The 17,652-nt window shown below is 27.7% G+C and overlaps 1 protein-coding gene across 3 annotated transcripts in view; it reads right to left on the bottom strand.

The window, feature by feature from the left end:
- LOC111615105 (protein ROP-like) overlaps positions 1-17,652 on the bottom strand; it is a 44,546-nt gene that overhangs the window by 18,500 nt on the left and 8,394 nt on the right. The window contains exons 2-7 of one of the 3 annotated variants that reach the window (XM_023356500.1): positions 10,603-10,734; positions 10,061-10,137; positions 9,904-9,979; positions 1,877-2,008; positions 1,335-1,411; positions 1,178-1,253 (exon numbers count right to left, since the gene is read on the bottom strand). In XM_023356500.1, the coding sequence (XP_023212268.1) occupies positions 1,178-1,253; positions 1,335-1,411; positions 1,877-2,008; positions 9,904-9,979; positions 10,061-10,137; positions 10,603-10,734 (570 nt within the window). Of the gene's footprint in view, positions 1-1,177; positions 1,254-1,334; positions 1,412-1,876; positions 2,009-3,254; positions 3,279-6,965; positions 6,974-9,903; positions 9,980-10,060; positions 10,138-10,602; positions 10,735-17,652 lie in introns of those variants that run through there. The other 2 variants (XM_023356502.1, XM_023356503.1) reach the window with 2 other exon arrangements.

Here is a 17,652-nt window from a genome sequence, read left to right as displayed (position 1 = left end):
CCTAATTTGTCTTTTATATATATATATATTCAAGTCATTTTTTCCTATCCAAACACCATGTTATGTATGTGTATACATAATTATGTGCAAATAACAAAATATTAAATGTGGAAATGTACCTACAAATGAATATTTTACAAATGTGTATTTTATTTTCTACTTTTAGAAAAAAAAATTACTTTACATGCAGGTATTTTATATACACATACTATGCTTATTTTACTTTTAATTAACAAAGTTGGAAGGCAATACAGATAATTGGAGTTTTACTGTAGGGGGAAACTTGAATAATTAAAAATTTCATCAATTTATCCATTCTTTTTATTATTTAACACTGGAAGTTAATTTAGTAGTAATATTTGAGCCGTTCACAAGCCAAATTAATTAACTCCTTTAGTATATCCTTAGAATAATGGTTATTGTTCTTACATTTTTTGCATAAACAATGTTATATAATATATTAAAACTATGCTTTAATGTAATGATATATAAAAATATATTCCACAATCTTTGTTTAAATTTAAAATTTAAAAGAAATTTTAAAAAATAGAATATATTATCATTTCTGTACTTTTGTTTTGTGGAGTTAATTGATTTGGCAAATGAATGGTTCATTTTCATACTACAGTAGAGTCCCGAAAACTCAGCACTCGATAACCGGGCAGTCCGGATAACTCGGCCACACCCTGGCAGGGCGAAAAAACCCCTAGTTAGTTTTCTTTATGCCTCTTAAAGTATTTTTCTGAGGTCTGTGTTATCAGGTATATTACTGTACACTGTACTCATTAATTTTCATTTTCATGTAGTAAAGGCTCTATGCCTTCACAAAGGCTCTATGCCGTACTTTTCCTTTGTTTAAGGGTATTTGGGCAGTTTATTCTCTGTTGTATTTTCAAGCAAACAATACATACAAGTACAGTACAGTATTTTCTGAAGAAAAAGAATAAGTGCAAGTGTTTCACTCGTACTTATTCTTTTTTAACACCATTCCTGATAACCCGGCATTTTCACAAACTTGGCCACCCTTCGGCCCACATTAGGCAGAGTTTTCGGGACTCTACTGTACTAAAGTAAATATTAGAGAAAATATATGTCTAATATTTATTGAAATAATATATGCTGAGAAAATTTATTAGTCAAATTTATATATGATTCTACTTAAACTATTTTTTCTCACCTTCTGTAAAGAATACATGTGCACCACGATACATTTGTTGAGGACACTGAAAATCACCTATTAAACCTGCAATGGACTATAAATAAATTTTAAAAAGGAGATTATTTTTGTATGAAATTTTTAAAATTAATTTTAAAATATGTAATTTATTTTTTACCTTTTCGGTCGGAGTTATTAAATAAACAGCTTCCATACATGGCAGTGGTTGCCTCTTTTTATTTAAATCTTCAACAACTAAAATAGTTAGAAACAAAAATCTATACATATAAAATTTTCCTGTATAAATTTTGATTTTTTTTTATATAATGTGTCAAAATAACAGCTGTGCCATATTAAATTTCACACTGTATAATTCACATTTGCTATCAAATGATTAGTCTCTTGGGAGAAATTCCTGAGTTTCTGGATCTGCTTAAAACAACTATCTTTTTCTTTGACAGTTCAATTAACAGACTGACAAAATTTAAGTTTATTTGGCTGAAATAATTCATTATACTTATTCACCCAATAAAATTAATTTCATGAATTTTCTCCAGAGAGTAAGGAAAAAGAAGTATCTGGTATTAGTAAATTTCACTCATACACTTCAATGTAAAATTAACTAATGTGTCATTATTAATTCACAATATGTAAACAATTCCGATGAAAATTTTAATTAAACTTCAATTTGAAAAAATATGTAAACAAATAAAAATTTACTTGTAATTCCTTCTGATGCTATTTCATGCATTTTACAACAAGCAGATATCATTCTCATGCCTAATTGATCGACGACAAGAACTTTCCATTCGCCTTTCTTTTTGACAGCTTTAATCACGTCATTCATAATTTCTGAGGAGAACAAAAATTAATTATTTTAAGAATTTGTTATGACTGAAAATATTTAAAATTCTGTAACCTTTTAAAATTAAATTTAATATAAACAAAGACCATTTTAAGCATTTTTCAATGATAATTTTTTTCCTTTAAAGTAAAATAACACTTCATACATCTATAATAACTTAATCAATTTAAAAAAGTTAAAGTTTTACATTACAGTATTTTTAATTAAAAATAAATATTGTTGATTAATCTGAAGAGATTATTTTTATTGAATTTGATTTAAAATTATATAATTCAAAACAAATTTGAAGAAAATAATTTATTAGAATTCATAGAATAAGAAAAATTCATGATTAATAATAGTACTATGCTTCAAATAAATTAATTTAAATTCTATTTCTAGAATAATAAATTACATTTAAATCTTAATTACTATAAAAAATTAAATGATTTTGTATCACTGAAGTAAATCGTGTAAAAATATTTTAGATAAAGAACAAAATTACACTACTTCATTGTTTAAAGATAATTTTCTTATTGCCTAAATTAAAATTTATATAAATTATAGCTTAGATAAATATTTATTCTTATGACAATAGAAAAATCATAATTATCAATAACATTTTATCAAAGTTGGAGGATATTAATATTAAAAAAATTGTCCTCAATACAAATAATTTCACCAACAATAATTTACATCAAATACTAGAGGAAAAAAAAAATAAGATAAAGTTTTATTTGTTACAACATTTAAGATTGCTTCAATAGAATTAAAATTCTATATTTTAAGTATCATCATCTAGGGGCTATCCATTAATTACATAAAGTTTAAGTGGAGTTGGATGAAACATATCATTATACATGATGGGGAGGGGTGTCGAAACATTGTCTATATGGAGTTTTTTTAGTGATAGGAGGAGAAGTTTGTCAAAAATATATTGTACATAACAGGAAAGGAAGGGGTCAAAAGTGGTTCAAAAGCTGTTGACATAACAAATTGCCCTAATTTGTCTTTTATTTAAATAACAATAATTAATGAATGGCTCTAACATTTTAAATAATTTGAATTGATATTTGTTGAATATAATACTAAAAATATAAATATAACTAAAACTTACCAATGTTTTATTTAGATAAATTTTTATAATTTTAATTCAATATGAAAAAATATTTTAACAACTTTAAAAATTATCTAGCCCACTTATGATCAATGTCTCCTGTCCTTATTTTAGGTATTGTTAAAGAAAAAACCCACCGTTTATGAGAACTTAAGGACTTGTTACGTTGAAGAGAAGGAGTGCACATAAACTAGAGATTGACAATTGTTTTTTCAGATATTTATTGTAGCACAAATCTGTAAAATAAAATTCAGATTTGTGTTACAATAAGTATCTGAAAAACAATTGTCGCCCTCTAGCTTTTGTGCACTCCTCCTTGATGTAACAAATCCTTAGGTGAAGTAAGGTTCTTGTAAACATTTTTTTACTAGTCCATCTCCTTTTTTTTTTAGGGAAAGTTATTTCTCTATCACCTATTTAGTCTCAAATCAATAATGAAACTTTTAATTTATTTTATGGCACTTTTATCATAAACAGCGTGTGTGTTTAGGCACTTAAAAATAAACATGTGACATACATAAACGATAAATGCAACAAATTTTTGCAAAAAAAAATACATATAAAAAATTTTTTTAATAAATAAATAAATAGTTTTTGAATAATTTAAAATTCTATTTATTGATTTTCAGAAATTAGTTGCATTGCAATTTCATCTCTACAGCACTCAACTAAAGAATGCTTAACATGGACACAGTTGATGTATTTGACAGATGCCAATAAAATTGACTGATAGTTAGTTTTTGAATATTTCATTATTGATTTTGGACTAAAGACGACACCAGAAAATAATTCTCTCATAAATAGCAACTGATTTGACACTTTTTAAAATTCTAAAAATATATTTTAATACCTACAAGACTTTGAATTTAACTTGATATTGTAAAATTTTATCCAAACGACACATTAATTTATTTTATCTAAAATAGAGCGGCCATATTATTTATTGCCTGGACCAAAACGGTTTTTAAGAGCAAAACATGGGCCTAAAAATGTCTAAACTTGCATTATTTTTTAAGAATTATATATTGTACTATAAATTGGTTATGTTGCATCAGAAGACTTATAAGATGATTGTATTTAAAATTTTATTTTATTTTATTTTTGAGGATTAAGACAGGAGATATCCAGGACAGTTCTGGATAAACCAGGACATATGGTCACCTAATCTAAAAACTAAAAATAAAGAATGATGAACAACAGTTATAATTACTTTATATACATTTAATAAATTGAGTTATATATTAAAGAAAATTTTAAATTTATTTGATAAGTATTTCTAAATAGAATAGTATAAAGAAATACTTTATATAAGAAGCAAGTGGGAGAATAAAATGTATGACAATCTTTCTATCTGTAGCATCAGCTGCACTTGTCACATCAATGCAACATAATTCAATATATTTTTAGAAAACTTATTCTACATATTCTCTTTAAATGATAAACAAGATTATAGTTTCACTAGAATTAAAGTAACTCTCGACAAATAACTAAAGCCCATTTAATTTTACCACTATTTTAAATTATCTATTTTCCTTTTGTATTATTATTTCCTTTAATGCATTTGTAAATTAATAGTTTTATCCTTTAAGCTGTTGACCGATTCTTCTTGTTTGAAATTAATGAGAAAAATCATTTCTTTTAAGAGGCACTTATACCAAAAAAGTTCTTTTATTTTGTTAAAATTTATATTTTTAGAACTATTTTATTTCAACAAAATATGTTTTAAATTAATTACATAAATTTAATTAATGATTCAATATATTAAACTTAAACATTTCATTTAAATAACTTTACTAAAAAATAATATATTTTGTAGCTTAATATTGTCGACAAGGAAGCGTAAAAATTTAATTACATTCATTAATTTGACTAATTTTCTGATTAAACTGATACAGACAATTATACTGTATAAATGGATATATGAATAATTTTATCTGAAAAGTAAATTCATAAAAAAACTAATTTTAAACTAATCATGAGGGTTTTAAACAACCGAGACATTCTCTCTAAAATTTTGCTCTTTTGTAACAAGCAAGAGCAATTGATATACCACAAGTGACTACAAAGAAATGAAAAAATTTAGTACCCAGCATAAAATAAATGAAACATCAATGTTTTTTTTGATTATGTAATTTGAGTAGCCTCTTCAACTGAATAATTATAGTTATACTCAAAAGTAACAAGTGTAAACTAAAAGAAATTTTAACACCGGAGTAGATAAATTACCCAACTTCACTGCTTGTAACCGGTGTTCTTCTTCTCCAATGCAGAGGACTTTGCAAACATTTTCGAACCTAATGTGGTTCTTCTCAGGCGCTATGAAATTCCCTATATGAATTCAAATTTTCAGTCTAGAATTAACTGTTGCTTTGGAAAATCTTTCAGGAATGTTGTCACCTCTGCAAAGTCCTCTGCATTGGAGAAGAAGAACACCGGTTATAGGTGACAACGTTCCAGAAAGATTTTCCAAAGCAACAGTTAATTCTAGACTGGAAATTTGAATTCATATAGGGAATTCCATAGCACCATAAGAAGAACCACATTAGGTTTGAAAACATTTGCAAAATCCTCTGCATTGGAGAACAACAACACCGGTTACAGGCAGTGAAGTTGGGTAGTAACAAGTGTGTAGAGCATATTTCTTTTCAATAATTCAGGAATAATCTATCTTCTATAAAATATAGTTGTTAATAGATCAACAATGGAGTCAAAGTGAATCATTCTATAGCATAATTTGCCAAGTATATAATCAAATTATGTTCTGCAATATACTGAAGATTCTCTATCATAATGGGAAATTAAGTGCACATGCATAAATTATTTTAAAACTTGTATTTCTGTAAATCAATTAAATGTTGTTAATTTGATTTCCAAGATAAAACCATGACAAGCTGTATAAATAAATCAGGGCCATTGAAAGTGATCCCTTTTTGCTGTTTTTTGTTTTTTGAACAATAGAATGTTTCTTTATTAATAAATAGCAGTCTTAGAGATTTTATTTTTCGTTAGTAAAAATAACATTAATTTATACAGGCAAGAAGTACTATGGGCCACTAAGTTTTCTCCAAGCCCAGAGAAATTCCTGTTCTCCCTCAACCGACATGAGAAAAGCCATATCTACCTATTCAGAAATACAGTCAAAATATTAATTAAATAGTGAAAATATGAGTTTAAAAATACAGAATACTTATTGCTTCATAATACCCAAAAATCAGTTAACTGAGATAAACTTTTAAGATTATTTTGAGAGTGATTTAAAACTGATTTATGTTATTCCTAATTTAAGCATCTGGAACCTTAACTGTTTATTAATTATATGACAAGTTCAAAGACTTGTCATATCTGAGAGCCATTTCTGACTCTCTCCCATTTGTGCACAATGATGTACAGTACTTTTAGCAAACCCTCTCCTCTTTAATTACATGTACAATAGCTCACTGACCCCCTGACACTGAAGCAATGACTTAAAAAATTCTGCAAATATTTTCGTACGCCACTAACACCTGTAAAAAAAGTCCATGTAGAGATTGTAGACAATGCCTTACCCTTCCTTTCCCACTGTGTACAACGGTGTACTTTTCGAGATCCCCCTTAAACTGTACACGTAATTAATGGGCGGTCATTGAAGCTTCATAAAAACAGCGATAATACGATAACTGTTACATAAAAAAAACGCTCGAATCTATAATATAATGGAAAATGATTCGCCAGTCCGTTAGTATGACGTCATCAGTGACGACATTTTCGAATTCGATAAAGACAAATTGCCCGCCAAACCTGCCGATGATTAATAAAGGAAGATAATTTTGAAAAATAAACCCGCATAAATAATAAAGATACAGTCGAACCTCCAATAACGGACACCTCTAAAAGGAGACAACGTTTCTTTTCGAAATGTATACAAAACAAAAAAAAACATGACCATTGTTTGGAGGTTTTTTTTTTGTTTTGTTTACGTCAGTGGCCGTTATTCTGGGGTTTGACTGTATATAGAATATTAATACATTTTGAAATTAGCTTCACTTCCAAGTTTTTTAATCTGTAAATTAGGATTATTTTCATTTAAGTGAATGAAAAATGCTGAGAATAACGTTTGGATATACAGTATTATTTTTCGACTGAAACTTTTAGGATTCATTTGGCAATTTATTGACAAGACTATGCCTTGTTTATAAAATCGTACTGCCACCCGTTCTTACCAGCATAGAGGTATGAAGGAGTACTGTACAGTACATGTCGAGAGTTGATATTTGGCACAGAGTATTAGATGCCCAAATCATTTGCGAATAAAAAAAATCCAGACTTGTAGGTAGTCAGGAGACCGAGATCGAGTCAAAATAAAATACAAAATGGCGACCCTCTTCTACAAACAGGCAAAACAGCCACCTCACCCCACCGAAGTCAGGTAGGGGTACAGTGACCATATTTTTTTGGGTAAAATAAAGGACATATCGATGAAAATCAAAAAATACCTTATAAAATTCATAAGTTTATAACATTTATTACGAAAATAGTAGCATACAACAATGCATACATTAAAATTTCAAACAATCTGAATTATTACACATACACACATTGTAAAAATTTAAACAACATTAATTTTGATACTTTTCAGTAGATTTAATTTTTTTATAGCGCCGTTTCACGCTTTAAAGTCATAAAATTCCATACAGTTCATTTGAGAGTTGTATTTGATGGACATACATGCTTCTAATGTGCTTAGTTTTAAATTAGTTTTTTTCATTCGTCCACATATTATTCACCAACGAAAATATTCGTTCGATGGGGGCATTAGATCCAGGGAGACAAAGAAAATTCTACGATTTTAGTTTTTACAAATGTTTTTGAAACAATTTCTTTTGATGTAAAATGTTTCAAAAATCTCAATCCACCTTTGATGGCAGGGCTAGTTATTCTGTCGCCATTCGTCGATCTTTTCGTTTGTGACATTTTTTTACACATAAAACTTCATCAAATAATTCACCATCAAGTATATTTACGGACCAATGATTCAAAATAAAGATATAGCTTTCCTCTACGTTCGCCCACAAAGGGACTTCGCATAATGTGACCCATTCAAACATCTCTATTTCAATAAAAAACATGTCCCAATTATTTAGATAATCTATGCACGTTTGATAAAATGTGTANATCTTACTTACAAACATTACCTCTTTATAATATTAGTATAGATAAAAATTTTTTAAAAATATTTTAATGTTTTATTTATTGTCATAAAACCACATTACATAATTTCATATTCCGTTAACCTAAAACATTTTAATACAATGAATATATACATGAATCACACTTATTGTATCATTTGTCACATAAAAATTTTTAATGTTTAAGTTTTTTTTATTGAAAAATCTGTTATGACATGATGATGTCACTGAATTATGTAATAGAGATTAACAGATTATATGGCAATTTCTATCAATCACTATGAAAGCTAATCTTGACATTTCTATTTTAACATATCAGAATAAAAGAAAACAAAATAGTAAAGACTATCTTTCATTTTTAATGCATTTTTCTTAATATTGAACACAAATTTCTCTATTACACAATGTATTGAGGATAACAAATATTATTATTAATGTATTAAATATGAAAAAATATATATATATATATATATTCAAGTCATTTTTTCCTATCCAAACACCATGTTATGTATGTGTATACATAATTATGTGCAAATAACAAAATATTAAATGTGGAAATGTACCTACAAATGAATATTTTACAAATGTGTATTTTATTTTCTACTTTTAGAAAAAAAAATTACTTTACATGCAGGTATTTTATATACACATACTATGCTTATTTTACTTTTAATTAACAAAGTTGGAAGGCAATACAGATAATTGGAGTTTTACTGTAGGGGGAAACTTGAATAATTAAAAATTTCATCAATTTATCCATTCTTTTTATTATTTAACACTGGAAGTTAATTTAGTAGTAATATTTGAGCCGTTCACAAGCCAAATTAATTAACTCCTTTAGTATATCCTTAGAATAATGGTTATTGTTCTTACATTTTTTGCATAAACAATGTTATATAATATATTAAAACTATGCTTTAATGTAATGATATATAAAAATATATTCCACAATCTTTGTTTAAATTTAAAATTTAAAAGAAATTTTAAAAAATAGAATATATTATCATTTCTGTACTTTTGTTTTGTGGAGTTAATTGATTTGGCAAATGAATGGTTCATTTTCATACTACAGTAGAGTCCCGAAAACTCAGCACTCGATAACCGGGCAGTCCGGATAACTCGGCCACACCCTGGCAGGGCGAAAAAACCCCTAGTTAGTTTTCTTTATGCCTCTTAAAGTATTTTTCTGAGGTCTGTGTTATCAGGTATATTACTGTACACTGTACTCATTAATTTTCATTTTCATGTAGTAAAGGCTCTATGCCTTCACAAAGGCTCTATGCCGTACTTTTCCTTTGTTTAAGGGTATTTGGGCAGTTTATTCTCTGTTGTATTTTCAAGCAAACAATACATACAAGTACAGTACAGTATTTTCTGAAGAAAAAGAATAAGTGCAAGTGTTTCACTCGTACTTATTCTTTTTTAACACCATTCCTGATAACCCGGCATTTTCACAAACTTGGCCACCCTTCGGCCCACATTAGGCAGAGTTTTCGGGACTCTACTGTACTAAAGTAAATATTAGAGAAAATATATGTCTAATATTTATTGAAATAATATATGCTGAGAAAATTTATTAGTCAAATTTATATATGATTCTACTTAAACTATTTTTTCTCACCTTCTGTAAAGAATACATGTGCACCACGATACATTTGTTGAGGACACTGAAAATCACCTATTAAACCTGCAATGGACTATAAATAAATTTTAAAAAGGAGATTATTTTTGTATGAAATTTTTAAAATTAATTTTAAAATATGTAATTTATTTTTTACCTTTTCGGTCGGAGTTATTAAATAAACAGCTTCCATACATGGCAGTGGTTGCCTCTTTTTATTTAAATCTTCAACAACTAAAATAGTTAGAAACAAAAATCTATACATATAAAATTTTCCTGTATAAATTTTGATTTTTTTTTATATAATGTGTCAAAATAACAGCTGTGCCATATTAAATTTCACACTGTATAATTCACATTTGCTATCAAATGATTAGTCTCTTGGGAGAAATTCCTGAGTTTCTGGATCTGCTTAAAACAACTATCTTTTTCTTTGACAGTTCAATTAACAGACTGACAAAATTTAAGTTTATTTGGCTGAAATAATTCATTATACTTATTCACCCAATAAAATTAATTTCATGAATTTTCTCCAGAGAGTAAGGAAAAAGAAGTATCTGGTATTAGTAAATTTCACTCATACACTTCAATGTAAAATTAACTAATGTGTCATTATTAATTCACAATATGTAAACAATTCCGATGAAAATTTTAATTAAACTTCAATTTGAAAAAATATGTAAACAAATAAAAATTTACTTGTAATTCCTTCTGATGCTATTTCATGCATTTTACAACAAGCAGATATCATTCTCATGCCTAATTGATCGACGACAAGAACTTTCCATTCGCCTTTCTTTTTGACAGCTTTAATCACGTCATTCATAATTTCTGAGGAGAACAAAAATTAATTATTTTAAGAATTTGTTATGACTGAAAATATTTAAAATTCTGTAACCTTTTAAAATTAAATTTAATATAAACAAAGACCATTTTAAGCATTTTTCAATGATAATTTTTTTCCTTTAAAGTAAAATAACACTTCATACATCTATAATAACTTAATCAATTTAAAAAAGTTAAAGTTTTACATTACAGTATTTTTAATTAAAAATAAATATTGTTGATTAATCTGAAGAGATTATTTTTATTGAATTTGATTTAAAATTATATAATTCAAAACAAATTTGAAGAAAATAATTTATTAGAATTCATAGAATAAGAAAAATTCATGATTAATAATAGTACTATGCTTCAAATAAATTAATTTAAATTCTATTTCTAGAATAATAAATTACATTTAAATCTTAATTACTATAAAAAATTAAATGATTTTGTATCACTGAAGTAAATCGTGTAAAAATATTTTAGATAAAGAACAAAATTACACTACTTCATTGTTTAAAGATAATTTTCTTATTGCCTAAATTAAAATTTATATAAATTATAGCTTAGATAAATATTTATTCTTATGACAATAGAAAAATCATAATTATCAATAACATTTTATCAAAGTTGGAGGATATTAATATTAAAAAAATTGTCCTCAATACAAATAATTTCACCAACAATAATTTACATCAAATACTAGAGGAAAAAAAAAATAAGATAAAGTTTTATTTGTTACAACATTTAAGATTGCTTCAATAGAATTAAAATTCTATATTTTAAGTATCATCATCTAGGGGCTATCCATTAATTACATAAAGTTTAAGTGGAGTTGGATGAAACATATCATTATACATGATGGGGAGGGGTGTCGAAACATTGTCTATATGGAGTTTTTTTAGTGATAGGAGGAGAAGTTTGTCAAAAATATATTGTACATAACAGGAAAGGAAGGGGTCAAAAGTGGTTCAAAAGCTGTTGACATAACAAATTGCCCTAATTTGTCTTTTATTTAAATAACAATAATTAATGAATGGCTCTAACATTTTAAATAATTTGAATTGATATTTGTTGAATATAATACTAAAAATATAAATATAACTAAAACTTACCAATGTTTTATTTAGATAAATTTTTATAATTTTAATTCAATATGAAAAAATATTTTAACAACTTTAAAAATTATCTAGCCCACTTATGATCAATGTCTCCTGTCCTTATTTTAGGTATTGTTAAAGAAAAAACCCACCGTTTATGAGAACTTAAGGACTTGTTACGTTGAAGAGAAGGAGTGCACATAAACTAGAGATTGACAATTGTTTTTTCAGATATTTATTGTAGCACAAATCTGTAAAATAAAATTCAGATTTGTGTTACAATAAGTATCTGAAAAACAATTGTCGCCCTCTAGCTTTTGTGCACTCCTCCTTGATGTAACAAATCCTTAGGTGAAGTAAGGTTCTTGTAAACATTTTTTTACTAGTCCATCTCCTTTTTTTTTTAGGGAAAGTTATTTCTCTATCACCTATTTAGTCTCAAATCAATAATGAAACTTTTAATTTATTTTATGGCACTTTTATCATAAACAGCGTGTGTGTTTAGGCACTTAAAAATAAACATGTGACATACATAAACGATAAATGCAACAAATTTTTGCAAAAAAAAATACATATAAAAAATTTTTTTAATAAATAAATAAATAGTTTTTGAATAATTTAAAATTCTATTTATTGATTTTCAGAAATTAGTTGCATTGCAATTTCATCTCTACAGCACTCAACTAAAGAATGCTTAACATGGACACAGTTGATGTATTTGACAGATGCCAATAAAATTGACTGATAGTTAGTTTTTGAATATTTCATTATTGATTTTGGACTAAAGACGACACCAGAAAATAATTCTCTCATAAATAGCAACTGATTTGACACTTTTTAAAATTCTAAAAATATATTTTAATACCTACAAGACTTTGAATTTAACTTGATATTGTAAAATTTTATCCAAACGACACATTAATTTATTTTATCTAAAATAGAGCGGCCATATTATTTATTGCCTGGACCAAAACGGTTTTTAAGAGCAAAACATGGGCCTAAAAATGTCTAAACTTGCATTATTTTTTAAGAATTATATATTGTACTATAAATTGGTTATGTTGCATCAGAAGACTTATAAGATGATTGTATTTAAAATTTTATTTTATTTTATTTTTGAGGATTAAGACAGGAGATATCCAGGACAGTTCTGGATAAACCAGGACATATGGTCACCTAATCTAAAAACTAAAAATAAAGAATGATGAACAACAGTTATAATTACTTTATATACATTTAATAAATTGAGTTATATATTAAAGAAAATTTTAAATTTATTTGATAAGTATTTCTAAATAGAATAGTATAAAGAAATACTTTATATAAGAAGCAAGTGGGAGAATAAAATGTATGACAATCTTTCTATCTGTAGCATCAGCTGCACTTGTCACATCAATGCAACATAATTCAATATATTTTTAGAAAACTTATTCTACATATTCTCTTTAAATGATAAACAAGATTATAGTTTCACTAGAATTAAAGTAACTCTCGACAAATAACTAAAGCCCATTTAATTTTACCACTATTTTAAATTATCTATTTTCCTTTTGTATTATTATTTCCTTTAATGCATTTGTAAATTAATAGTTTTATCCTTTAAGCTGTTGACCGATTCTTCTTGTTTGAAATTAATGAGAAAAATCATTTCTTTTAAGAGGCACTTATACCAAAAAAGTTCTTTTATTTTGTTAAAATTTATATTTTTAGAACTATTTTATTTCAACAAAATATGTTTTAAATTAATTACATAAATTTAATTAATGATTCAATATATTAAACTTAAACATTTCATTTAAATAACTTTACTAAAAAATAATATATTTTGTAGCTTAATATTGTCGACAAGGAAGCGTAAAAATTTAATTACATTCATTAATTTGACTAATTTTCTGATTAAACTGATACAGACAATTATACTGTATAAATGGATATATGAATAATTTTATCTGAAAAGTAAATTCATAAAAAAACTAATTTTAAACTAATCATGAGGGTTTTAAACAACCGAGACATTCTCTCTAAAATTTTGCTCTTTTGTAACAAGCAAGAGCAATTGATATACCACAAGTGACTACAAAGAAATGAAAAAATTTAGTACCCAGCATAAAATAAATGAAACATCAATGTTTTTTTTGATTATGTAATTTGAGTAGCCTCTTCAACTGAATAATTATAGTTATACTCAAAAGTAACAAGTGTAAACTAAAAGAAATTTTAACACCGGAGTAGATAAATTACCCAACTTCACTGCTTGTAACCGGTGTTCTTCTTCTCCAATGCAGAGGACTTTGCAAACATTTTCGAACCTAATGTGGTTCTTCTCAGGCGCTATGAAATTCCCTATATGAATTCAAATTTTCAGTCTAGAATTAACTGTTGCTTTGGAAAATCTTTCAGGAATGTTGTCACCTCTGCAAAGTCCTCTGCATTGGAGAAGAAGAACACCGGTTATAGGTGACAACGTTCCAGAAAGATTTTCCAAAGCAACAGTTAATTCTAGACTGGAAATTTGAATTCATATAGGGAATTCCATAGCACCATAAGAAGAACCACATTAGGTTTGAAAACATTTGCAAAATCCTCTGCATTGGAGAACAACAACACCGGTTACAGGCAGTGAAGTTGGGTAGTAACAAGTGTGTAGAGCATATTTCTTTTCAATAATTCAGGAATAATCTATCTTCTATAAAATATAGTTGTTAATAGATCAACAATGGAGTCAAAGTGAATCATTCTATAGCATAATTTGCCAAGTATATAATCAAATTATGTTCTGCAATATACTGAAGATTCTCTATCATAATGGGAAATTAAGTGCACATGCATAAATTATTTTAAAACTTGTATTTCTGTAAATCAATTAAATGTTGTTAATTTGATTTCCAAGATAAAACCATGACAAGCTGTATAAATAAATCAGGGCCATTGAAAGTGATCCCTTTTTGCTGTTTTTTGTTTTTTGAACAATAGAATGTTTCTTTATTAATAAATAGCAGTCTTAGAGATTTTATTTTTCGTTAGTAAAAATAACATTAATTTATACAGGCAAGAAGTACTATGGGCCACTAAGTTTTCTCCAAGCCCAGAGAAATTCCTGTTCTCCCTCAACCGACATGAGAAAAGCCATATCTACCTATTCAGAAATACAGTCAAAATATTAATTAAATAGTGAAAATATGAGTTTAAAAATACAGAATACTTATTGCTTCATAATACCCAAAAATCAGTTAACTGAGATAAACTTTTAAGATTATTTTGAGAGTGATTTAAAACTGATTTATGTTATTCCTAATTTAAGCATCTGGAACCTTAACTGTTTATTAATTATATGACAAGTTCAAAGACTTGTCATATCTGAGAGCCATTTCTGACTCTCTCCCATTTGTGCACAATGATGTACAGTACTTTTAGCAAACCCTCTCCTCTTTAATTACATGTACAATAGCTCACTGACCCCCTGACACTGAAGCAATGACTTAAAAAATTCTGCAAATATTTTCGTACGCCACTAACACCTGTAAAAAAAGTCCATGTAGAGATTGTAGACAATGCCTTACCCTTCCTTTCCCACTGTGTACAACGGTGTACTTTTCGAGATCCCCCTTAAACTGTACACGTAATTAATGGGCGGTCATTGAAGCTTCATAAAAACAGCGATAATACGATAACTGTTACATAAAAAAAACGCTCGAATCTATAATATAATGGAAAATGATTCGCCAGTCCGTTAGTATGACGTCATCAGTGACGACATTTTCGAATTCGATAAAGACAAATTGCCCGCCAAACCTGCCGATGATTAATAAAGGAAGATAATTTTGAAAAATAAACCCGCATAAATAATAAAGATACAGTCGAACCTCCAATAACGGACACCTCTAAAAGGAGACAACGTTTCTTTTCGAAATGTATACAAAACAAAAAAAAACATGACCATTGTTTGGAGGTTTTTTTTTTGTTTTGTTTACGTCAGTGGCCGTTATTCTGGGGTTTGACTGTATATAGAATATTAATACATTTTGAAATTAGCTTCACTTCCAAGTTTTTTAATCTGTAAATTAGGATTATTTTCATTTAAGTGAATGAAAAATGCTGAGAATAACGTTTGGATATACAGTATTATTTTTCGACTGAAACTTTTAGGATTCATTTGGCAATTTATTGACAAGACTATGCCTTGTTTATAAAATCGTACTGCCACCCGTTCTTACCAGCATAGAGGTATGAAGGAGTACTGTACAGTACATGTCGAGAGTTGATATTTGGCACAGAGTATTAGATGCCCAAATCATTTGCGAATAAAAAAAATCCAGACTTGTAGGTAGTCAGGAGACCGAGATCGAGTCAAAATAAAATACAAAATGGCGACCCTCTTCTACAAACAGGCAAAACAGCCACCTCACCCCACCGAAGTCAGGTAGGGGTACAGTGACCATATTTTTTTGGGTAAAATAAAGGACATATCGATGAAAATCAAAAAATACCTTATAAAATTCATAAGTTTATAACATTTATTACGAAAATAGTAGCATACAACAATGCATACATTAAAATTTCAAACAATCTGAATTATTACACATACACACATTGTAAAAATTTAAACAACATTAATTTTGATACTTTTCAGTAGATTTAATTTTTTTATAGCACCGTTTCACGCTTTAAAGTCATAAAATTCCATACAGTTCATTTGAGAGTTGTATTTGATGGACATACATGCTTCTAATGTGCTTACTTTTAAATTAGTTTTTTTCATTCGTCCACACATTATTCACCAACGAAAATATTCGTTCGATGGGGGCATTAGATCCAGGGAGACAAAGAAAATTCTACGATTTTAGTTTTTACAAATGTTTTTGAAACAATTTCTTTTGATGTAAAATGTTTCAAAAATCTCAATCCACCTTTGATGGCAGGGCTAGTTATTCTGTCGCCATTCGTCGATCTTTTCGTTTGTGACATTTTTTTACACATAAAACTTCATCAAATAATTCACCATCAAGTATATTTACGGACCAATGATTCAAAATAAAGATATAGCTTTCCTCTACGTTCGCCCACAAAGGGACTTCGCATAATGTGACCCATTCAAACATCTCTATTTCAATAAAAAACATGTCCCAATTATTTAGATAATCTATGCACGTTTGATAAAATGTGTACACAGCATCATTGCATTTTTTGGCTTGTATATTTTCTGATTTTTCTAATGCTAAAACCACTTTTCTAATAACAATAGGAAGAAACCCCTCATTTTTTCTTTCAAATAACTTCAGCTTTAATTAACAAGTGTATCATGCACCAACTAGAGAGTTAAAAAACTATCACAAAAATCCCCATAAGAGTGTCCACCCCTTGGTACTGTCAGTGGGCCGTTTGGTTGGCGATACACTGCACTACTGCGCTCTATGTAACAATGCAACACTGGTCGTGACTAACTTGTTCAATATATTATTAAAAAAATTTTTTAAACTTTGTGTCAACTTTACAAAATAAAGGACAAAATGCCTATTTTAGTAAATAAATAAAGTTAAAGGACAGAGCAGTGAAATAAAGGACTGTCCTCTTAAATAAAGGACGTATGGTCACTGTAGGTAGGGGGAGTGTACCATCCGCAGTCATTCTAAGAAGTGAACTCTGACCTTAGGACCGAACACGTAGTTTCTTCTATGTTAAATAAAATTTGTAATCTAATTTTGTAAATTTGGGAGTGCTTCAAATATGACGTTAAAACGGTTTTATGTCGTTACAAGTGGATATTTTTTTAACATTATCTAGTATAGTAAAATCGTAGGATCGATAAAAATTTGACGTTATATTA

Source organism: Centruroides sculpturatus, unplaced genomic scaffold (genome assembly GCF_000671375.1).
Source record: "Centruroides sculpturatus isolate CEXI.00-Female unplaced genomic scaffold, Cexi_2.0 scaffold1408, whole genome shotgun sequence".
Taxonomy (NCBI): Eukaryota; Metazoa; Arthropoda; class Arachnida; order Scorpiones; family Buthidae; genus Centruroides; species Centruroides sculpturatus.
Note: the sequence above shows the minus strand (reverse complement) of the source record. Positions and strands in the feature narration are given on the sequence as shown.